Genomic DNA, 24841 nt, shown 5'->3' with positions numbered 1-24841 from the left:
AGCCGGCACCTGTCACAATTCTAGAAGAATTAATTCAAGCTTGGTATATTACTATTATTTCATTTTTTTTAACAAACTGGTCTTGTGTGGTTTTTGAGTAAGCTACTCAAACTAGCTGCAGAGAGGAGATGGTTTCTTGTCAACAAGTTTGTAAAATTAAGAAATAAGAGTGAAGGGTTGTACTTTGTCTCATACACTTCAATAAATCAATATTTAAGACTTGAATGGTGCTGATTATTACAGAAGGAATTGTTCAGATAAATATTCCTGCACAGCGTTTTATCCTTAAAATTAAAAGCCCTTAAACTAGAATTGAATAATGAGAGGAAAACCAACATACTGAAAATAGCGGTGTTGAGTACACAGTGTGACTATAGTTTCTTTTTTTGCAGTGAGTCGTTTATTTTATTTTTTGGGCATTTTACACCTTTATTATATAGGACATCTGAGAGGAGGAATGACATACAGCAAAAGGGCTGGAGTCGAACCTGCGGCCTCTGCAACAAGAACAAAGCCTTCGTACGTGGGGCGCACGCTCTACCAAGTTAGCTATCCAGGCGCCCCTCAGTGCGTTTTTTTTTTTTGATGACTGAACCGCACTCACACACTAAATAGACCTCAAAACAATTAAAATGAACTTTAACTGTGGTATCATGTAGGGTCATAGTCAGCTTTTTAGAAATATCGAGGTCCTGAGATCTCATATCTCATCATATTTCTACCTTAGCAGTTGTTTTTTCACATGGTATATATTATTTTACTTGTTAAATATGTTCTGTAAATTTGATCGTCCTATAAAATGGATTCATGTGGTAGTGTCTTAGTTTGAATGCTACCTTTGCATAAGCCAAGAAAACCTGTAAAAAATCCATCAGCACAAATAATGTGTATTGTGTATAGATGGGTTTAAACACTGCCACCTTCCAAATTATGTTTTTGATCTTTATTTGGTTAAACTTACAAATATTGTAGTCTGCTACTTATTTAGAGGCTTGTTTAAATGGTTAAGTCTATTTATTTACATAAATATATAATCTATACTCAAATGTATATAAAGGGTAGCCCCACAAACAATACACAAAGCCTACATTCATGATTTCTGACGTATGTCAGTAACAAATTGCCTTTTTTTTTTACTTATATAACCTAAATTATTTTAAATCTCAAATAAAAAATAGTGAATGGGCCTTTAATGAAATGCAAGTATATATGTAACGTTTCTCAAATACCTCCACACAGTCATCATCAATCTTAATGGTATTAGGGCTTTTATACACGGTCTATGGTTTAGACACACTTCTGTTAGACTTTATTTTGAAAAAAGAACATCTTCGTACCGGAAGTTGATGTCGCTAGCTTGGCACTATTTGTTGCTTCGCTCACCGGGCAGCTCGTAACCGTAACTGGTAAGACACTATTATAGTGCTATTTCGTTTGGTCGTATTTTATAATATATTATCATGGTTGTGACTTGTGGTTTAAGTTGACTCTTCACGTTTCACCATTTCGCTGACAGCAGCTAACTAACTAGCTAGCTTAACGTAAGCTAACTTACCCAAAGTATACACATTCAGCTCGTAACGTTAGTTAGTTTAGCAGCGCGGTGTTTAACGTTACTCTTTTCTACTACTTCAAACTTTACGCAGAAATAAAATTACGTTCAGACAAAGACGTGAATGTGTTGTTCACTAGGCTGTTCATCTTCTCCCGGGCTCTGTCTCTGTGTTGACTAACCCTAACCCAGTGAAGGTGGAACACAGAGAACTGACAGTCTACACTTTGTTTTGGCCATCATTGGGTTTCCCGCCCTGTGGGCTGGGGGACCGGAAGCTGCCAAAATAAGAAATAAAAATTATGCAATTAAATAAAAACCAATAGGCATAACAATGACCTTATGACAAACTTTTAATGACAATCATTCGTTTCCATAATGAAGAAAAAAATGCATGAAGAATTACATAAAGAAAATACTACAGAAATAAATAACTTTGGGGAAATAAATAGGAGTTGGGGGGGGTGCAAAGAGGAAATAATACAATAATAAAAGTAAAAACATAGGAAACAAAGGGAAATAAATAAAGCAAATGAAAACAGAAGTATCAATTTGTGTCACATTTTATCAGTTAATTAATGCCTACATTTATTTTTAATATTTTGGTAAATGGAATATTAATTTATTCATTGTCATTAATTTTAGATTTTGGCAGCTTCCGGCCTCCAAAGTAGTCGACTAATACCTGTATTGCTTTTAAATCTGATTGTGGCTGATAGAGTTCCCCCCCCTGTCCTCCAGGAGTTACACACCATGGAAAACGGCCTGTTTGACATTCCTGACTACGACAACATAGAGGATGAATCTTTCCCTCCCCTCCCACCGCCTCACTCCCCGGGCCAGGGAGGGCAGGAGGACGGGAACCCTTTTGAAAATGGTGAGAAGCTGCATCAGTCGAGAGAACATTTGAACTTAAGTGATAGTCCACGCAGCATTCTGGGATGGGAGAAAAACGTCCTCTAGTTTTTTTGTATTTCTGTAAACCAATCACAATCGTCTTGGGCGGTGCTAAGCGCTGGACGGAGCCACGGCGCCTCTGCAAAATAGCCTCGGGAAGGAACTTGTTTTGGTGGAACATGTATACGTTCAAAAGTTGTTTTAGTCGTGCAACAGAAAACTCAGATTGGACAGATAGTCTAGCTAGATGTCTGGATTTACCCTGCAGAGATCTGAGGAGCAGTTAACCATAGTCCTCACAAATCCACCGGAGGTTAGAACGCCAACACAAAGAAAGAGGAAAGTGACGGACATCCGGCCGAACTTCCAGCTGAACAATTCCGTAAATAAAGCGTTGTTGATATAGACTACTGCTGACATAACATTAAACACACCTACAGATGGTAATTGATAGTATTTACTTCAAAAAAGGGATCTTAATCTGCCCTGCGGAAGGTTTTCTGTTGTGTGAGGGTCAACAAAGTGATCGCCTGTCCTGTTGTCATGTGCTGTGGTCAATGCAGGGGACGAAGATGGTGATGTGTCCAAACTGGCGGATGTCCCTGCTGCTAAGAGGAAAGGAGTGAAGAGGCCGCAACCCAAGCTGGACTCTCAGAGGTACCTCAGACATCAGTGCTTTGATTTACACCATGGCAGTGGGGGTACATCTATTGTCAGTTGATGTAAGGATGTTCAGGATGTAATCAATGCATGGGCTTATAATGTAGTGGAAGGCCCGGTGTTGGTTTGTTACAGGCTATATCATTTCATTTCAGCTCTACTCTAAGGTTTTGAAGGCAATTTTTACTCTTACTGCAACAAGTTGCATATTGTGACAATCAATGAGTTAAATTACCATCACAATGAAACACAGCTACAGTTATTTTAGTCTGCATTAATTACACACAAAACAACCTGTGTATAAACTAGGGATGCACTGAATCCAGATATTTTGGGGTTCGGGCTGAATACCGAATCCACTGGTTAAGATTATGCAGACTCCGAAACCAAATACCGAATCCTCCTCCCATCCTCAGTCCATTAACACAGTAAACACATTAATGAAGTAAACACTGACTGTCCTTCCTTTGCCATACCTGAAGTTGCTGCATTTTGTACGCAAATGTTTTATCAGCGGCCATGTTGTGTATAGTTTAGGGTCCTCGCCACCACCAGACCAATCGGCATTGAACAGATTGAACATGTAGCTAGACTTGAATGGCCTTCTTTTGACTGAAAGTACTGCCAAACTACACTTATTCTGCTCACCAGTTCCATTTCCACTTTCTCACAGCCTACTGCATTGATGGCTCCACCTACGTAAACACCTTCACGTAATCAACGGCGGCGTCTTTACGTCGACCAGCGTAGCGCACGTAGTGCAAGCGTAGGGTTCGGTTCAGTGGAAAAACATTCTAAGGTTCGGCAGAAACCGAACCCCCGTCAAAATATTGGGCCGAATCCTGGATTCGGTGCATCCCTGATATAACCGTTGGATCAAATTAATGAGTATTTGAACTTTTGTCCCATTTTTCTTCAGGCTGAGTTCAGAAAGAGGACTTCCAGCTCTGCGAACACTGTTTGATAATGTCCATTTCAAAGGCAAAGGGCACGAGGTAAGAGCTGACGACTGTGAAGTAATTCATATTAACTGTACCAAATCATATCACACAGTGGTTTCCATAGGTTTATGGAAGACTTAGGTGCACATATTTGGGGTTTAGGGGTCCTTCTTTAATAAAATTCACAGTTTTCAATAAAACATTTGCAATTTCACATAATTTTGGACCATTATTATAACCACATCTGTGTCTCAAACCTTGTAAAAGCTAGAGCAGATAATACATTAAAAACACTCAAAAAGTCATTCAGTCATAACATTTCTTTGGATTGTCCCTATTAAGACAACGTGACATTAAACAGGATGACATTATGTCAAGTTGTCATGACAAAGACATCCTCTGGTAATGTCAACCTGATTAATGTCAAGTTGTCATTACAAAGACCTCCCAAACAAATTTAATGTCAACTTGTCATGACCAAGACAACTTCTGGTAATGTCACTTTGAATAAGGTCAAGTTGTCATAATCAAGACAAACCAAACAATGTCAACTTGTCATGACAAAAAACGAATGACACTTAATGACAGAAGTCATGAACGTTTATGACTTTTTTATAACGTTTATGACAGGTTCATGACCGTGTCATGTTACGATTATGTCGATACCTTAAAGTAAAGTGTTACCGAACCCTGTCACCAACATGTAGCCAGCATGTCATGGCGATTGTGTGTGTTTTGGTCCAACCAGGCTCAGGATTTGCGGCTGCTGATGCACAAGATGGAGAACTGGGCCCACAGGTTGTACCCCAAACTGCAGTTTGAAGATTTTATTGACAAAGTGGAGAGGCTCGGCAACAAGAAGGAAGTGCAGGTGGGGTGAAGATGTTGCCACTGAGTATTTCAATGAAAATGTTCTTGTTTTCTACAGTGCAGAATTTGGAATTATTAAAGTAATTTGCCTTTTTTTTTACCCTGCGGCAGACCTGTCTCAAACGGATACGGCTGGACATGCCACTGACACACGAAGACTTTATGGGCGGTAAGGGATAAATAAATAAAACATTAATTTAACAGCTGACAACTAATTGATTAATCAAATAATCGATGCCACTCTAGTAAACAAGGTTCAAATTCCCACTCTAAATCCTCGCTTCTGTGAAAATGTGTCTTGGTTTAGGTGAAGAACAAGCAGCTCCTGAAGAGCATGTCTTTGGGGATCCGGATCCGTTTAGCGGAGCAAACTTTAATGACCTGCAAGCTCCGGTCCACTCCACCCCGGCTCCAGCTGCTCCACCGACTCCACCTTCCCCAGCTGCTCCCTCCCCCGCTCCCCCCTCCCTGACCGAGGAGCAGCGTAGCCGCATGGAGCTGAACAGACAGCGGGCTCTGGAGAAGAGGCTCGCCCGCCAGCAGCAGCAGCAAACAGGTGGGAGGCTCTCCGTCTGTTCAGTGATAGACAAATAGATCTCTATCAGACATTTGAGACTAGAGCCCGACTGATATATTGGCGGGCCGATATTATCGGTCAATATTAGGCATTTTCCAAACTATCCGTATCGGCATTTATAATGGCCAATAAATGAATATTTAAAAAAATAAAATAAAAACGGACGAAACCCCCTACAACCATGTTCTGAGCCTGTCCACCAGAGGGCACTCTCCAACCTCCCTGTTGGTAACACTCGGGTTTAACCCTTTACGTTTCATATCTTCAGTTTGTATTTTTATAGATTGTATTTATCAGAACTTTAATATATTTTGATGTTCCTCTGTTCTGTTGTGAAAATAAAACAAAGAAGTTTATTTTTAAACTTGTTTGTTAAAAATTATTTTAATGTCTCATAAATAACTACAAATAACTAATGTTAGGGAAATCTGTTTATGTTTTGTTACGTGTTTCTGGATTATTTTTTTTAAAATATATCGGCCGATATATCGGATTTTTAAATCACCAAATATTTGTATCGATATCGACCTTAAAAATCCTTTATCGGTCGGGCTCTAGTTTATTATATTGCCTAGACTCAGGTTGGACTATAAAATAAAGAAACACGGGCTGTTGATGCCGGATCCAAGATGGCACCGCACGTCTCACTTCATTCAACCACAACCCAGTCAAAGTACAGCACTTTATCCACCAATAAAAACTTGGATTAGTTGTTAAATATCTAAAATGTCAGAAAATTGTAAAAAATGTGGATCAGTGTTTCCCAAAAATCCCAAGACGACGTCCTCAAATGTCTTTTGTTTACTGTCCCAGAGGAGAGAAACTAGAACATATTCTCATTTAAGAAGCAAATCAAAATAGCAAAACTATCAAAATAGTCGCCGATTAATTTAATAGTTGACAACTAAATGATTCATCTTTGCATCTCTACAGGCAAACCTCAGCCAGTCACTAACAAGATGCATTAAGATAAATCCCAAAAATCTATTGTGGCATCCCCATCAGGCCAGTCGGTGCATTGTTCAGTATTTCAAGAATGCAGTACTAAAATACATCATATTCTTTAAGTCCGTGGTTCTCTCACGTTCAGTAACGTACCCCTTTTGAGCAGTTTTTTTTAAGCCATGTACCCCCTAACCAGCGCAAAATAATTTTGGTAGAAAAAGAAACGTCTATATAAATATGAAGAATTAAGCAATTTCAACGATAGATTTACTAAACAACAGCCTTGGACCTGGAAAACATTTAAATGCTGATGGAAAAAGGCGACAAAAAGTTGGAGAAAGATGGAAGTAAGGCGAGAATAGGTCGATAATAGAAAAAAACGTTGAAAAAAAAAAACAGTAGAAAGAAGGCAGGCAACACTAGGGTGACAAAAAAATCCAACCAACTTTGAAAAAAGTGACAAACTTGGAGAAAAAAACAAAGACAGTAAAAGTAACTACAGCCTTGTAACTTAAAAACATTTAGCAAAAAATGTCACGTACCCCCTGCAGTCCTCCAAAGTACCCCTAGGGGGACACGTGCCCCCATTTGAGAAACACTGCGTTAGGGCTGGGTATTGTCTGTTTCGACATTTCGATTTTGTGAATTTGACAACGGATCCTTTTTTTGATACCAATTCCAATAAAATAAAACCAATAAAATCCATTTTAACAAGAAGAAAGTATTTTATCTATCAGCTCCTTTTACACCTATGTGACGCACACTGTAGTCCTGACTCGAAGAAACGCACACGAGTCTGTCTCCGCGTCGCTAACGACGTGTCCCGTTAGACAGCCAATCACGAGCATTACTAGATCTCGGTAGAAGCAAGCTTCGTGCTTATTGGCTCACTGACTGTTGGGATTTACTCCTTTAGGTATTGAAATTTGGAATTGAATGAAGAGGCGTTTTCCGATATTCTAAGGAGGCAATTCAGTCGGTGCCTAAACGTATTGAAGTTCCACACCCAGCCCTACTCGGCGATCTCTAGACTGTAATCTCAGTGCGAGAAAAGTAGTTCAATGGAACAGATATTAGTCTGCGTTCTTCTGTTTGACCTCTTTGTGCAAAACTCCTCCTGCCACCCTGCAGGTCCTTCAGACTCCCAGACTGCTGACTCGTCCACATCAGCAGATGAACGCACATCTGTCTCCTCTGCAAACATCCTCAACAGTTCTAAAGATCAGGATGTACAGGTGGAGGATTTCGACCTGGAGCCAGCCAGCAGCAGCACACAACAACAACAACAACAACAACAAGCCATCCAGCTTCCCCACCCAGACTCTGAGCCTCCTGCTGAATCCCCTCAGTGTGAGAAAGAGGAAGAAACCAGCCTCAGCCAGGTCCATCAACCCAGCAACGAGTGTGAGCAGCGAGATGAGTCCTCTCTGAGTGCCCTCTGAGTTTAGGAACGAATCAAACCTGTGCATAAATGATCTTGAAGTCTGTAAAGAGCAACTCGGTTCAAATTCAGAATGCCTGTTCCCATCTGCAATGTTAAGTTATGTGCTTATGTGCTTTTGCCGTTGATAGGCTCAGATTATTATTCTAAGTGTATGACAACATTATGGAAAGGGTTCACAGAGATAGACCTTTTTGTTGAAGACTAAGATCCTTTTTGTATAACATGAAACTTGAAATCGTTATCGCTAACTAACCAGACTCGATTTAAATAAACAGTAATTTTTTTAATCGTAAAGCACAATTCATTCTAAGTCGAAAGAAACAAAATAAAACTATCAAAAGTCGTCTTTCTACGGTTCCAATAGTCACCTCTGTGGTTTGGTTGAAATAAACGCATAATTCACCCATTTACATGTGGAAATATGCTGGCTCTATACACGCTAAAAGTACTGATTATTTACATGAAGTCTGGTGGGTTGGCAATAGCAATTTGTTGTCATGCCAGCAGCAAAAAAATGAAACCGAGTTTTTCAGATTTTACCATCTATTGTCAGGATTTTATTCAGGGGCAGGGTTATCCTGAACTGTACTACATGTTAACCTGTAAATGATCTTATGACCCTTAATGTCAGTAACATGCCTGCAGTTATCGTTCATGTAGTCAACGTATCAGTGCAGCGTGGAAGTCACTGCAGTAACAATAAAACATGTCTTTGTGTAAAACTGACCTGAGCTGTTCTCGTCAAAGTTTATCATTTATGAATCGGGGCGAAGGTAGTACCGTTTGTTTTTTGTTTGTTTTTTAAATGCCTTACAATAAACATTTCCTTGAAAATTGAATCTGTTTAGTATCCAAGACATGTCAGTGATCTCATCTACAGCATCAGATATACAATCGCCATAAACTCACAATGTGCATGGGTCAGAATAAAATCTGGTCTAGGTATTTGCAATTACAGAGATCAAACTTTTCCTGTAGTTCTTGATCAGGTTTGCACACACTGCAGCTGGGATTTTGGCCTACAGACCTTCTCCAGATCCTTCTGATTTCGGGGCTGTCGCTGGTCAATACGGACTTTCAGCTCCCTCCAAAGATTTTCTATTGGGTTCAGGTCTGGAGACTGGCTAGGCCACTCCAGGACCTGGAGATGCTTCTTACAGAGCCACTCCTTAGTTGCCCTGGCTGTGTGTTTTGGGTCGTTGTCATGCTGGAAGACCCAGCCACGACCCATCTTCAACGCTCTTACTGAGGAAAGGAGGTTGTTGGCCAAGATCTCACGATACATGGCCCCATCCATCCTCCCCTCGATACGGTGCAGTCGTCCTGTCCCCTTCGCAGAAAAGCATCCCCAAAGAATGATGTTTCCACCTCCACGCTTCACGATTGGGAGGGTGTTCTTGAGGTTGTACTCATCCTTCTTCCTCCAAACATGGCAAGTGGAGTTTAGACCAAACAGTTCTATTTTTGTCTCATCAGACCACATGACCTTCTCCCATTCCTCCTCTGGATCATCCAGATGGTCATTAACAATTCAGACGGGCCTGGACATGCGCAGGCTTGAGCAGGGGGACCTTGCATGCGCTGCAGGATTTTAATCCATGACTGCGTAGTGTGTTACTAATGGTTTTCTTTGAGACTGTGATCCCAGCTCTCTTCAGGCCATTGACCAGGTCCTGCCGTGTAGTTCTGGGCTGATCCCTCACCTTCCTCATGATCACTGATGCCCCACGAGGTGAGATCTTGCATGGTGCCCCAGAACGAGGGAGATCGATCGTCATCTTGAACTTCTTCCATTTTCTAATATTTGCGGCAACAGTTGTTGCCTTCTCACCAAGCTGCTTGCCTATTGTCCTGTAGCCCATCCCAGCCTTGTGCAGGTCTACAATTTTATCCCTGATGTCCTTACACAGCTCTCTGGTCTTGGCCATTGTGGAGAGGTTGGACTCTGTTTGATTGCGTGTGTGGACAGGTGTCTTTTATACAGGTAACAAGTTCAAACAGGTGCAGTTAATACAGTTAATGAGCGAAGAACAGGAGGGCTTCTTAAAGAAAAACTAACAGGTCTGTGAGAACTGGAATTCTTACTGGCTGGAAGGTGATCAAATACTTATGTCATGCAATAAAATGCAAATTAATTATTTAAAAATAATACAATGTGATTATCTGTATTTTTGTTTTAGATTCAGTCTCTCACAGTTAATTACAGACCTCTACATGCTTTGTAAGTAGGAAAACCTGCAAAATCGACAGTGTATCAAATACTTGTTCTCCCCACTGTATAACTTCAGATCAAAGTTCAGCTCTGATGAGCTTGTTTGTAACTTTTGTCGTTTGGACCAGATGTGAGTGATTCATCTGAAGTATCGACTTTCTCAGTTTTTTACGTTTGTTTTTTCAAGCAGGTTTATAGGTTTAGTAACTTAATACTATATATGACATCAAAGGCTTCAACTCCAAACGTTACACAAGAGTTTAGTTTTCATTCATACAGGTTTAATTTACAAACCACAAACACTCAACCATCATACAAAAATAGATTCTGTGGTGACACTTCACTTTAATACAAAGACGCATAAGCTGCAATAATAAAACTAACATCAATTACAAGTCAATAAACCTGAGTGACTAGCACAGATTTTCGGATTAAGAACATAGTGGGTTTACACTGAAAACTGAAAATTACTTCTAATTTCACTAAAAAATTCATGAGCATGTTGTTGAACATTAGTCCGTCAATTCAGTTAAAAATCAAAAAAATTCAATTCAGTAAAAGATGTAAAACTAATTGTGTGCGGTGCCCCAAGCCATTTTTTGAGACCCTTGCTTTTATTTGAGAAAATATGGTAACTCATCTTTGGACAAAAATACTGAAAATGTCCACAGAGTCAGCATATTTCTCCTCATTTAATATCATCATATTTACACTTTGAATTATCTATAATTTTTCCTTGAGATGATAAAAAAAGATAATAAATAATAAGAAATGTGCCATCATGATTCAAAAAATGCTTAAGAAATGTAACTGTTAAACTGTGAAAGAAAAAGCTTTAGTCTGTTCTGATAGTTGTAGATTGTAGATGATTGTTTTATGGAAATACGTCATGTTTAAAAACCCAGCAGGGTCTTCAGTGTCCAGCAGAGTGCATGTTGCAGCGGGAACGGGTCTATGTACCCACAGCCCTATGTTCACACATTTCTAAGATTTGTTTTTTCAAAATTAGGCCCTGTGTTCCCACTAGGGCTGCTCCCGCTTAGTCAATTAGTCGACTTATCGGTCGTTTTGGTCTTAGTCAGCTTAGATTTATTTATTTGATTGGTCATGTTTTATGCTTTTTTCATGCTGAATGACTTATTTCCAGGAAACGTACGAGCACATCTCTGGTAAACACAAGAATTAAAGTGGTGCTTTTGAATGACTCTCTGCGGAGAAACTCAGATTTACAGATCTGTCGATTAAATCAACTAATCGATAAGTCGATACAATTGAATGAGTGTTAGTCGACTAAGAATTTATTCAATCGAGGACAGCCCTATGTTCCCACAGTTCCCACATTTCCTTTTTCATAAATTTGTATCAGATTTTATCCCACTTTCTCCCAATTTGGTAGCCAATTACACCAAACCTATTATCCAGTAGCAATGGACTACAGATGGAATGTAACCCTAACCCTAACATAGGGCCTAATTTCGAAAGAAAATCTTAGAAATGTGGGAACATTGGGCTGTGGGACCACTGGGCTGTGGGACCATAGGGCTGTGGGACCACTGGGCTGTGGGACCACTGGGCTGTGGGACCACTGGGCTGTGGGACCACTGGGCTGTGGGACCATTGGGCTGTGGGACCACTGGGCTGTGGGACCATTGGGCTGTGGGACCATTGGGCTGTGGGACCACTGGGCTGTGGGACCACTGGGCTGTGGGACCATAGGGCTGTGGGACCACTGGGCTGTGGGACCACTGGGCTGTGGGACCACTGGGCTGTGGGACCATTGGGCTGTGGGACCATTGGGCTGTGGGACCACTGGGCTGTGGGACCATTGGGCTGTGGGACCATTGGGCTGTGGGACCACTGGGCTGTGGGACCATTGGGCTGTGGGACCATTGGGCTGACCCCGTTGCTGCCGCTCTATGCTGTTGTTGCACAGACGTGTGCGGCCATGTCAAGGTCCAGCAGAGCCAGCTCTCTGATCTCCTCCAGGAGAGAGTACAGATTGGGAGTTTTGCTCTGGCTGAACTCTCTCTCCTCTCTGGAGAGTTTGGGCCGCCGGGCTGCCTTCTCCTGAGCCTGCTGGGACGCCTCCTCGGCCAGGCGCACCACCTCCTGGACCAGCTGGCAGCGGCCCTGTGAGGAGGGCTGCTGGGGCTCGGCGCTGCGGTGGGGCTTGTTGCTGATGACCTCCAGGTTCAGACTGTCTGCGTGGCAAGATGTCGAGCGCACAGAAATACGAATCTGTGGAGAGCAGAGGAGTCAAATATGTCTCAATATGTCCTCGGTATTATCAGTGAAATAAATAAAACACATTAAAAGGGTAACTTTGGTTGTTTTTTTTTTGTGTCCAAGTGACTGATGGGAACAACAATCTTTGAAATTGGTCCAGCATTAAGTAAAACACATTAAGCAAGCGAAACAAGCTACAATGTAATGTTAATGGACTATTGCACACCTCCACTATAAGTTCTGTTTTTACCGCTGACAGGCTCAGATTATTATTCTAAGTGTCTGACAACATTATTAAAAGGATCCATACAGAGATGGACTTTTTGTTAACATAGTAAAATCCTTTTTGTTTAATGAAACAGCCCTGAAATTGCTCTCGCCAAACCCACCAGACCCCCATGTAAATAAACAGTAATTTTATCATCGTAAAACACACTTCATTGAAAGTCAACAGAGACAAAATAATGCTATGAAAAGCCGTCTTGGTTCGTCTTTCCACCGTTCCAACAATCACCACTCTGGTTTGGTTGAATTAAACCCTTAACTCACCCATTTACATGTGGAGATTTGCTTGCTCTATACACGCTAAAAGTCCTGATTATTTACATGGAGTCTGGTGGGTCTGGCGATGGGGATTTCGGGTAACCAAAAATAATCTTACACTTTAAAAAAAAAAAATTCTATTTCTGTAGGGATCCTTTCCAAAAACAGCACTTTTAGTGGATGGAAAGTGACGGTGAGCATTTGCCAAATAGGGTTACATTGCATTACATTGCTCCCATTAGTCACTTAGACACCAATGCGTGGGAAAATAGAGTCCAGGTTGAAAAACACAGAAATTACCCTTCAAACAGCTGAATTTTGTAAACAAAAACAATATGATCGTATCCTCCCAATATGATTCCACTTCAAGTCAATCATATTAGATTATTGTCCTAAAAATAATAAACGTGTTGTGTGTTGTGCGACTCACAGTGATGTGGTCAAACAGTGTGAAGGTGGAGGTGCCGCAGCTGGAGACGGTGGTGATGTGGTCGGCATGGCGCCGCACCGAGCCGCTCTGCCACTCGCAGCGGCCGTCCCGGCCCGCAGCCACCACCTGGCCCTCTCGGTTCCTCAGGTACACCGGTCCTTTCACACCGTACCTGGAGACAGCACAGGTGTAGTCAGGGCTGGAATGTTCCACTACACCGTCTACAAGTCATGGTTTATTGGGCGCGAGACCTCTGATAGAATTTACCAATGCTAGAAGAGATACAGTCACTTTTCCATTTCACTTAAACCATAAACTAGATTAATCCTTAACCCTTGTGTTGTCTTTCCGTCGACAAACAAGCAACTTTTTGTTTTTCTGGGTTTGTTTTTCGACACTTTTCCACCAATGTTTTTGGGCACTTTTTTCAGTTTTTTTTTTTTTTTTTTGGCAGTTTTTTTTCAACGTTATTTTATAAAAAAAAAGAATTCAGATGCCATAAAATTGAATCCAACACCCAAATTCAATGAAAGTAGTGAACTGATCATTCACTTTACTTGTTGTATGGAACCATCCACATAGTTTTTTTGTTTTTTTTACAATTTAGTTGAAAGAAACCCAAATTTGTGACATAGAAACTTTTTGAAAATGGGTCCAATTTGACCCGAGGACAACAGGAGCGTTCATATTTTCCAGTATTACAAACATTCAAATGTCATTTTAGGGCTGCAACGGATTATTTTCATTGTCGAACAATCTGTCAATTATGTTCTCGATGAATGGATTAGTTGTTTGGTCTCTAAAATGTCAGAAAATGGGGAAAAATGTGGATCAGTGTTTCCCAAAAAGTCCAAGATGACGTCCTCAAATGTCTTGTTTTGTCCCCAACTCAAAGATATTCAGTTTACTGTCACAGAGGAAAGAAGACACTAGAACAATATTCATATTTAACAAGCTGGAACCAGAAATTATTACTTTTCTTTCATCAAAAATGACTCAAACCGATTAATTGATTATAAAAAATAGTCTGTGATTAATTTAATAGTTTACAACTAATTGATTAATCTTTGCTGCTCAGGTCAGTTCAACGTTAAGTGTAATTTACATTACTTCTGTATTTTGTAAATAATTTGGCAGCTCTGCCAAAAACCGAGAATGTTTCCAAAAATCTTAAGACAACTAAAAATGTCCAAAAGTGTTCTAGGTAATGACTGAGCTTTGAAAAAGAAGAAACTATATATTTACGAGCTATTTATGAAGATTTTTGTCATAAGTAGGAACCATGTCTCTTCTAGCTGAGAGCCACAAACAGGAAGTCAAACTAGAGACAAACTAACTGGCGTTGGTCTTTCCGTGGAATGTGATGACAGAATATTACCATTTTCAAAAAGTTTCTATATCAGAACATTTTGGTTTTCTTCCAAGCAAATTGCCAAAAAATGATAACGTGGATGGTTCCTTACAACCATGCACAAGTAAAATAAATGATCAGTTCACTACTCTAATACTACTACTACGCTACTAATTTGGGTGTTTTATTCAATTTTATAACATTTGAAGAAAAATATTAAAGAACATTAAAAAAAGTGACCAAAAAAATTTGGGAAAAATTCTTAAGAAAATGCCAAAAAAAAGGGCAACATTTTTAAATTTGACGCAGGGTTACAAAATGAAAAGCAATAACCTATTGGTCAGTAGTTTCTTACTCTGAGACGAACACCAACACGCCGTTGTCCCGGATGGCGTAGATGACGGCGTCGGCCACACAGCGCGGGTCTGACTCGGGGTCTCGTTCTTTAAAGTAGAGACACTGAAACAGCTCTGTGGACAACTTCTGGGCCCGCTGGGACGCCTGCAAGCGCCACACAGAGGTCACAAGACTTTATCGGACATAGTCAGAATCAGAATAAGAATCAGAAATACTTTAATGATCCCAGGGGGAAATTATTTTCGTTACCACTCCAGGTACAGTACAGGCCAAAAGTTTTGACACACCTTCTCATTCAATGTGTTTCTTTATTTTCATGACTATTTACATTGTAGATTCTCACTGAAGGCATCAAAACTATGAATGAACACATATGGAATTATGTACTTAACAAAAAAGTGTGAAATAACTGAAAACATGTCTTATATTTTAGATTCTTCAAAGTAGCCACCCTTTGCTTTTTTTGATAACTCTGCAAACCCTTGGTGTTCTCTCAATGAGCTTCATGAGGTAGTCACCTGAAATGGTTTTACCTTCACAGGTGTGCTTTGTCAGGGTTAATTAGTGGTATTTTTTCCCTTATTAATAAAAAAGCAAAGGGTGGCTACTTTGAAGAATCTAAAATATAAGACATGTTTTCAGTTATTTCACACTTTTTGTTAAGTACATAATTCCATATGTGTTCATTCATACTTTTGATGCCTTCAGTGACAATCTACAATGTAAATAGTCATGAAAATGAACGAAATGCATTGAATGAGAAAGTGTGTCCAAACTTTTGGCCTGTACTGTAAACCAACAACAATAAAAACAACATATATTATCAAGACTTTAAACATATATAATGAAAACAAATATACAGATGATATGAAATGTACAGCGTCAAATGTACAGTCAAACTAAGAAGTGAATCACAGAATCACCAAACAGCACTGACCCAGTTCTTGGTGTTGATATGATGAGCCAATTCTTCCAGTTCTTTGTTATTGGCTAAGGCTCTCCCAGGGTCCGCCCGCGTGTCCATGCTGATGGCGGCGGTGAGAAGGCGGTGCACCACGATGTCAGCGTAGCGCCGGATGGGTGAGGTGAAGTGTGTGTAGCGGTCCAGAGCCAGACCTAGGGAAGATGGACACCAGCACAGGTCGCCACATTTTAATCTTCTTTAAAGTCACTTCTTAAGACTTTTAGACCAGAGATGCACCGAATCCACGATTTGGCTTCGGATTTGGCTTTTTGACGGGGTTCGGTTACTGCTGAACCTTAGAATTTGTTTCCACTGAACCGAACCCTACACTTGCACTAGGCGCGCTACGCTGGTCAACGTAATGACGGCGCCGTTGATTACAGGAAGGTGTTTACGTAGGTGGAGCGTTCAATGCAGCAGGCTGTGAGAAAGTGGAAAGGGACCTGTTGAGCAGAAAAAGTGTTGTTTGGCAGTACTTTCAGTCAAAAGAAGGCCATTCAAGTCCAGTTACATTCAACTATGTTCAATTTACAATTCTGATTTGTCTGGTGGTGGCGAGGACCCTAAACTATACACAACATGGCCTCTGTTACAACACTTGGTATCAAACATCCGAAAGAATACGAGTTGTGCATGAAGGAATCTCCAGACAGCAGCAGAAATGCAGCAACTTCAGGTACGGCAAAGGAAGGACAGTCCCTGCTAAAAACTGGTGTTAACCAGATGACCATTCTGATAAAAAAAAAAACACTTTTCTTTGCATTGTTGCACTTTTATTGAAAGGTTTTGGTTTGTACTTGGGGGCAGCCTACTTTATGGGATTATAAATCTAAAAGGCTAATATTTTGGATATTGATTGGATCTTGAGATCGGCCTATGGTAATTGTCAAAATTGTTTTTCCCACTTGTCTTCCTGGCATAATGTTGCCTTTTTTTACAGTTTAAAATAAAACAAAATGAAAACTACACTGCTGTGGACGTTGTTTACTTCATTAATGTGTTTACTGTGTTAATGGACTGAGGATGGGAGGAGGATTCGCCATTTGGTTTCGGATTCGGCAGAATCTTAACCAGTGGATTTGGTATTCGGCCGAACCCCAAAAATCGGGATTCGGTGCATCCCTAACTTTTAGCAGAGAACCTTTCCTGATTTTATTTGAGCTTGAACCTCCTTTTATTTCTTTTAAAAAGGTTTTTACTATTCTTACCTTCACTGTACAGGTTTTTATACACCTAATTAGGGCTGGGTAACGCACTTCCATACTTTTTAGGCACAGAGCAAATTGCCTCCTTAGTATCCCATCGAAAAAATGCCTCGTCATTCAATACCACATTTCGATCCAAATTTCCCTAAGGAGTAAATCTCATCAGTGTCACTGAGCCAGTAAGCATGCAGCATGCTTCTACCAAGATGTACTGATTGACTTTTGATTGGCTGATTACATTACACGTCACAGAGGCATGCAGGAAAAACTCTACGTTAGGCACAGACGGGGCTCAGATGTGTGCATTTTGACAGGCGGGACTATGGTGTGCGTCACGTACGAAGGTGTAAAGGAGTTGAAAACCCCCCCCGAAAAGATTGGCACCGTAGAATTGGTATCAGAAAAAAGTATCGTTCAGGAACGGGTATCGAAGTCACAGTATTGAAAATCTTTGAACGATACCCAGCCCCACATCTAATAGTCTTTATTTGTTTTTTGTTTTAAAACCTGATATTTTTATGACTCTGTTTTATTTAGCTGTTTTGTAAAGCACTTAGTAACGTGGATTTTGAAAAGTGCTCTATATAAAAATATTATTATTACATTTCTGCATTCAATCATAGAAATTAGTTACATTCATATACTTCTATTTGCATAAAAAAAGAAAATCGGAGAAAAGCCCCTAAAGACACATGCATAGGCAGTTCCACTAAAAGATAGAATAAAAGCTGAGGAGAATGTGAAGGTTTTGTTTAGAGTACCGTAATGGTAGTACTGGTCTTGGGACTGAAGCCCAGTGGAGAAGTACAGAGCCTGTGACATGGCTGTAGTGGCCATTATTCTCAGCAGCCTGTTCACCAGCGGGTCCTGTGGGTCCAGAGCTCGGTCCAGAGATTCAGCCAAAGCCTTGTTGGTCCTGGAGGAACAGAAGTACCCGTTAGAATAAGATCGTTTCACGTAGCTGTGTGCGCCGAGAGCTGCTGTTGTCATGGAGTGGCGAACCATGATGTGAGGAAAAAAGGTGTGATGGATGAAAAAATCATCTCAGTCGTGTGTGATTGTTGTGTGACACAGTTTAATATACATGACTAGCTCTGCCTCTAAGCTGTGTTTAGCTGTACACGTTCAGTGGTAGAAACCATAGACTTTAAAAAAAGTGGATGTAGCATCCGTGACGTCACCCGTTTGTTAATGGACTGCCGTTTTTGAAGCCTTGAGTTTGGCAATATGAGCGTCGCCATCTTGGTTTTCTTGCAAATGGATGGGGCGATTTTTGACAAAACGGCGGAGCTGGGAGGAGGACGCGGCCAGGCTAAGCCAGTGTTGTTTATGGTTGCAATGGCGCTGCGCTAAGCTAAACGCTAAAGAGGGAAAGTTGCAGATTTTAAACCCTTCTGAGCCGAGTCATCCAGTGGAGATTCACCGGCGGGTAAACTCGGATGTCCAAGTGATGCCGCCGTTCATCTGCATGTACGGCAGTACAGATCGAAAATCTTAAATTACCAGATAGCGGTAGCTAGCTAGCTTGGTTGGCAGAACAAGACATTTTTAGGCGACCAAAATGTTCCAATTAACTTTAATGAAGTGAAAACACACAGTGAGAGGGTCAAAGTTTAAGATGAAAACACGTACAACACCCAAAAACAAGTTGAGGTCTATTTTAATGTCCGCAGTGTTAGCATCGCTAAGCCTCTGTCGTGATCGACAGTTCCTAAAGCATCCCCTGCTTTAACATCTATTTTAAAATAAATGGGACCATAATCTACAAAATGAACATCATGATGAATTGAAGAAGACTTCAAACTAGCGATTGAGACTATAAACTCATTATGAAAATGTTTACTGAGGTAATAGATCAAATGAGAAGTAGGCTCATTGTCTCATAGACTTCTATAGAAACAGACTTCTTTTTGGAGCCGGTGGAGTCGCCCCCTGCTGGAAGTTAGAGAGAAGGCAGCTTTAGGGAGCTTCAGCATTGGCTTCACTTTTCAGACCCGGAAGCTTTGTCCATTATTTTTACAGTCCGTGGTAGAGAGCAAGGTTTTGTTTTGAATGAGTGAAAACACACAGCGTCCACACAGGACACTCATTAAATCACCTGGTGTCGATGGTGAATCCCCTGGCGGCGGCGCTGTCCACCAGCTGGCTGAAGAACTCCTGCCGTGGCGGCGGGTGGCGCCTCAGCAGGGCCTGATGGGGGAAGGCCTCCTGGATCTTGCGTGCCACCCAGTGGTTGGCGTAAATCATGCACTCGGCCACCGTCTCGTGGACCTCCAGGGGCAGACGGGGGACCAGGGCTGTGATGTTCCTCTCCTCGTCCAGCTGGGCACGCACCTGAGGAGGGTCGGTCAAACAGCTTTTTTAAGGAAAACTACTATTCCAGTAGGTTCAATTAGGGCTGGGCGATATATCGATATTATATAGATATCGTGATATGAGACTAGATATCGTCTTAGATTTTGGATATCGTAATATCGTGATATGACATAAGTGTCTTTTCCTGGTTTTAAAAGGCTGCATTACAGTGAAGTGATGTACTTTTCTGAACTTACCAGACTGTTCTAGCTGTTCCATTATTAATGATTATTTATCTAAAATCTAAGTGTGAAGATATTTTGCGAGAGCACCAACTGTCAACTCTAGAATATATCGCCGCAATATCGATATCGAGGTATTTGGTCAAGAATATCATGATATCTGATTTTCTCTATATCGCCCAGCCCTATATTAGAAAATATGGGACGTAGAAATAAGCGCTGAAAATGTGTAGAAGAAAAATTTAACAATTTAAAACGTTGGAAAAAACTAAAACAAACCTTATGGAGCTTTGATTTCAAAAAAGGTACTCCTGTTGTTGTACAGTATTTATGTTTACATTTTAACAACTGAGCATTGAACCAGGTGAAGAAACCCGTTTATTATTTATTCATTTGATTTTGCAACTGTTCACTGAAATAGCCGGTTTCTATGAAACTACATGTAACATGTCATATTTGGCTTTGACTTTGACTGAACATTTGCGCTCACTTTGCGGAAAAAATATCGGGATATATATCGTATATCGATATTCAGCCAAAATATATCGGTATATGACTTTTGGTCCATATCGCCCAGCCCTAGGTTCAATAAATAATGGTGATTTTTTACAACCTATAGAATACGACGCAACTCCATGATGACCGTAATGCAACTCAATATAGTATCACGTGTCTAAATAAGGGAAAGACAGTTTATAGGCCTATGTCACACTTCCTGCTTCCGGAACGCGGAGCAGGGAATCAGGTCAACAGTCCCTTTCTCCATAAGGATTGAGATGACCAGCCATAATGTCTAAACCTGACTGACCACGATACGAGGTTGTGAAACGACAGTTTCTGCTCCTGTAGAAGCAACAAGTATGTATGAAATCAACCTTGTTTTAAGACAAACATGTTTTATGCATGATCTTATGGAGAAAAACTACACTACCCACAATCCTAAGCGTAACAGCAACGTCTCTGATTAGTACCCATACCCAGCTAACGGGTAGAGTGAGCGTCTGCCATTGAAGTCTATGATAGTTTCTGTACACGGCCTTGTACGTTTTGCCTTTTTTGCCATTTTCAAAATGTTTTTTTTACTTTGAGTGTGTTTATTTAAAATCCGAACCACATGGTTGTAGGTGACTTTAGGCAGGTTGCGGAGAGACTTGGTCCAGCAGTATCTATCTGGCTCCCCATTGTAAAAAGCTAACCGGAAGACCTGTATCCCCACTCAGAGACGTTCTTCTGGTCTTCAATTGTTGCGTGACACAGGCCTATTAGAGCATCTTATAAATAAAGAAGAAGAAGAATTCATATCTTGTTTTGACAGATGAACGACCAAACCATCGGTATATATATATATATATATATATATATATATATGTTATATACACACATATATATACATACCTTTTAAGTAGGGGGAAAAAAAACGTGATTACATATACAAGTCTCTGTCTTTTGTACACAATTTTACATGGACTAGCTCCTCCTGTATTGAGCTAAGGAGAAGTGCATTTAGTCAAACAGCTTTTTCAGTTAAGGCTACTCGTGGGTGGAACTCTCCCAAGTCCCATTAGAAATTTTAAAACGTAAGCCTCTTTTAAACTTAACTAAAAGAAGTGTCTAACAAGTGGTCAGCACTGTCAACATTAGTTTAGGCACTAAAACGTCCTGCCATATTGTCTCTCCTGCTCGGTCTGCCTGTGTTTTTTGGACTCTGCCTGTGTGTCTGTTTCCTTTTTGTATAGTTAGGGAAATAGTACGTTGCTTGTTAATGTCCCAGCAATGTTGTTTTTGTGCATGTCCACCAAAATGTAGGTCTATGCTATTGTGCCTTGTTTGTTATCTGGTCTGACAGTTCAGCTGTGTGTGTGTGTGTGTGTGTGTGTATATATATATATATATATATATATATATATATATATATATATATATCAACTTTTATTGTATAGGGACAAATCTGTATGTATTATTGATAGCTTTAATTTTTTTATCTCATTTTAGGGTGACCTCTTACCACCAGTCCAGGAGCAGCGGATGTAAAATAGCCTCCAGGCTAATTCTGGCACATTTTACTTTTATGTAATGTTAGTGTGCATTGTCCCTGATAAATAAACCTGAAATAAATAAAATAAAAATAAATGCGAAAACAGTTTCACGGTGGCGTGCTCTGTATTCACACAGACTTTATTACAGCGTTCCCACTGAAATTACTTTCTGATCTTGTGTGAGATTAACACCCGTCTGCTGCCTGGATGCTTAACTTAGCGCCACTACATTGGTACCATATGTCATCAAACCAAAGGCACATACGGTCTGGGAGTTAAAGGAACTCTATGCTTAGAATGACTGATGGCTCATTCTGGCCTTAACATGCCATTCCCAGAGAAAGTTGGTTTGTCTTCCTTGTACAACCATAAAATGGAAAACTTTTCTTTATAAAGCCATATTACACAAACTGCCTCTTTATTTATGTTATCTACTGAAGCCTAAAACTATCCGTAGATAGTGGAGAAAGGAAAGAGCTCGTTTCAACAGGAGTTCTGTCCCCCTCTGCAGAACAATCTGTCTCGCTGACACAGTTAAGCTGGGAGGATGAATGAATTCATAGAGATGTTGTGTATATATATATATGTTGCTATGTGTAATGACTGCGGGAACTAACAATAAATCTAAATCTAATCTATATGTGAAGAAGAAAAGTCTGAAGTTCAAAACAAATCACGAATGTGGTCTTTGGAAAGGTAAAACAACTTCAAAAGAGAAACAAGGTCCAAGGCAAAAAATGACTTAAAAAAAGCCTTTACTTAAATAATAACACCCTGAAGAGCGCAGCTTTGTGCCGATACGCCTGGGTTGATGCCCAGTTCTATTTTGAATGCAAAATTTAGATATGAAAAAGCCATTTAAATAAAAGGTTTTTTATTTTTTTCAGAAGAAAAAGACATTTTTTCTTCTCTTTTTTTCTCTTTCTAATCTATATGTGGTTTTATTGTCATAATGCGCAGTCAGTGGGAATTATCACAGGGGAAAACCGTTACAGTTCCACATCTTTAACAAGTGCTCCTTTAATACAATATCAAAGAAGCCAATCATACCTCCACCCCTTCCAGCTCCAGCGCGCCTCCCCTGTCCCTCTGTGCCCGGAGGTGTCTGGCGACGTGTGTCAGCATCTCTAGAGCCTGGGTTAGCTCAGCTAGCTTAGCGTCCTTCTCCTCGGACCCGAGCCCGGCCAGCTCCGGTACCTCAGCCTGCTCTGCGTTGAGGAGCGCCTGGGCCAGCTCATAGTGCAGCTGGTAGGAGGAGCGGATGAGCGTGCGGCCGTACCACACGTTTCTGACCTCGAGGGTTTGTGCATCGAGCTCCCACAGCACGCTCATCGCATACCTGGATACGAGAGTGGACACGTATGCATATAAATGTACAAACAGCGTGTATTTCTTTTATTGCATGAAAAATGTGAAGAATAACATACATAAATGTCATTCCTCATATTTCAAATCCTTCACAAAAAGGACAAAACAGACAAGACATACAAAAAAAACAACCCCAATAAACAGATAAAACAACACAATAATATGCACTCACTGTTGTCATATTCCCTGCGGAGGTTGTGTTCTGGTAAACTGAAGTCCGATGTAAGAAGGCGCGGGAATTCATAAATTGCTGTCAGATTTGACAGGCCTTAGGGCCTTATTTTAGACACAATTCCCTACTCCTATTAACTAAACACCTTCCGAAACAAAACGTAGAGACGTGGCGTTCACTGACCTGTCGACTCCTCCGAGCAGAGAGCAGAGGTCTGCACTGAGAACAGCTGGCAGCATGTCGTACCTGCGGTCTGCCAGGTAGTACGTCGTAGCCCTTAGAAGAGACACAGAAGAAGAATAAAGTCAAGGGAACGGCATTTGTGTCATCTTTCTAACCAGTAGCCACAGTTTAAAAAGAGGCATCATGTAAAAAAAAATAATAATAATTTCCTCGTGTGTAGCTAAATATTCAGTTTGGTCGTCTCTATCATTTTCATTAGGGCCTTTATTACCAAAGCTGGGACCACTTACAGTTCATCAATAATTATTGATAATGCCTTCTCATGCTTTAATAAATGTCCTTTCTTACACTGCAGAGAGAAGTTTAAAGCCACACAAAAAAACTATAAAATGTAAAGAAGTAAACTTTATTTCTCTAGCTTCATGGGTGTGAATAAAACACCATATTATAAAGTACAAAGGCCAAACAGAGAGAAATAAAAGAACATAAAGAGACACTCACAGGTAAAAAAGGACTGGAGTACACGGATTGATTTGCTGCCCTGAATAGCGCAAAAAGTTCTTTTGTCCATTTTTTGTTTTTCAAATTCATTCATCTTTACTCTCATGGAGACCCAGTAGTGTTGTAATGTTGAAATTATGAAAGACTTTAAATGAATCAATGTGCTCCAGTCCCTTTTCCCCCTTTGTAGTGTCCTTGTTCGGAGAAACGCCTGATTTAGCAGCACGTTGAACCCTTTTCACTGTTGTGCCTGTAAGTCACGGTTTGTAATTACTGTTGCTTTTTATCTGTGTGCTGTTATGTCTCTTGCAGCAGACATTCAGGCAGCAACTTTCTGGCCTCTTTGTGCTTCTGAAAGTTGCCACTTCTTCCATATTACACCTACACTATAATCCAACTGGTTCCTTACATACACTGTATAAAATAAAGTGAAGCCAAACTATCCCGGATACAGGCGCTGCCATCTTTTCATTTTGGAGCCAGAGTCTGCGCAGTAGTTATGACCTATAGTACAGCCAACAAGTCAACAGGGGGCGCTAAAGATGTTTTAGCTTTACCTATACAGTCTTTGCATCAACCCCTGGTTTCCTTACCTTGACCGTGCCTCCAGGTCAGTGAGTGAGCCCTCGGGGACAAAGTGGGTGACATCAGCGATGTGGACACCGAGCTCCAGCTCCCCGCCTGTGAGGCTGCGCACCGACAGCGTGTCGTCCACGTCTTCGCAGCCCCGCGGGTCGATGCTGAAGACCAGGTGGCTCTCCCTGAGGTCCCGCCGCTCTGCCACCTGGGCCGGATCCATCCTCCACGGCCTTTCCGGAGAGTTGACCGGCATCTCTCTCAGCTGAGGACACGGTCACAGACAGAAGACAC

General features: G+C 40.8%; 2 protein-coding genes across 3 annotated transcripts in view; one reads left to right on the top strand and one right to left on the bottom strand.

The window, feature by feature from the left end:
• Positions 1-1315: 1315 nt before the first annotated feature.
• Positions 1316-8725, top strand: tipin (timeless interacting protein). The gene is made up of 8 exons (XM_028568758.1): positions 1316-1406; positions 2294-2429; positions 3013-3106; positions 4029-4104; positions 4799-4921; positions 5032-5089; positions 5228-5476; positions 7574-8725. Exons 2-8 carry the CDS (start codon positions 2306-2308, stop codon positions 7882-7884), a joined length of 1035 nt encoding a protein of 344 aa, XP_028424559.1. The 5' UTR covers positions 1316-1406; positions 2294-2305; the 3' UTR covers positions 7885-8725.
• A 3203-nt stretch (positions 8726-11928) lies between these two features.
• Positions 11929-24841, bottom strand: part of dis3l (DIS3 like exosome 3'-5' exoribonuclease) — a 29550-nt gene continuing 16637 nt past the window's right edge. For both annotated transcript variants that reach the window (XM_028577364.1, XM_028577373.1), the window contains exons 10-18: positions 24565-24812; positions 23471-23563; positions 22798-23086; positions 19273-19508; positions 17936-18090; positions 15943-16121; positions 15004-15149; positions 13298-13469; positions 11929-12336 (exon numbers count right to left, since the gene is read on the bottom strand). In XM_028577364.1, coding sequence (XP_028433165.1) covers positions 12013-12336; positions 13298-13469; positions 15004-15149; positions 15943-16121; positions 17936-18090; positions 19273-19508; positions 22798-23086; positions 23471-23563; positions 24565-24812 — 1842 coding nt within the window. In that variant the 3' untranslated portion in view covers positions 11929-12012. The remainder of the gene's footprint in view (positions 12337-13297; positions 13470-15003; positions 15150-15942; positions 16122-17935; positions 18091-19272; positions 19509-22797; positions 23087-23470; positions 23564-24564; positions 24813-24841) is intronic.

Source organism: Perca flavescens, chromosome 1 (genome assembly GCF_004354835.1).
Source record: "Perca flavescens isolate YP-PL-M2 chromosome 1, PFLA_1.0, whole genome shotgun sequence".
Classification (NCBI taxonomy): Eukaryota; Metazoa; Chordata; class Actinopteri; order Perciformes; family Percidae; genus Perca; species Perca flavescens.
The sequence above is the reverse complement of the archived record's forward strand: the minus strand, read 5'-3'. Positions and strand labels throughout refer to the sequence as shown.

Excerpts from the sequence above, each read along its gene's own strand:
- tipin (XM_028568758.1), top strand. The coding sequence starts at position 2,306 with ATGGAAAACGGCCTGTTTGACATTCCTGACTACGACAACATAGAGGAT. Across the intron at positions 4,922-5,031 it reads GCAACAAGAAGGAAGTGCAG|ACCTGTCTCAAACGGATACG; the intron begins GTGGGGTGAAGA and ends ACCCTGCGGCAG. Across the intron at positions 5,477-7,573 it reads CCAGCAGCAGCAGCAAACAG|GTCCTTCAGACTCCCAGACT; the intron begins GTGGGAGGCTCT and ends GCCACCCTGCAG.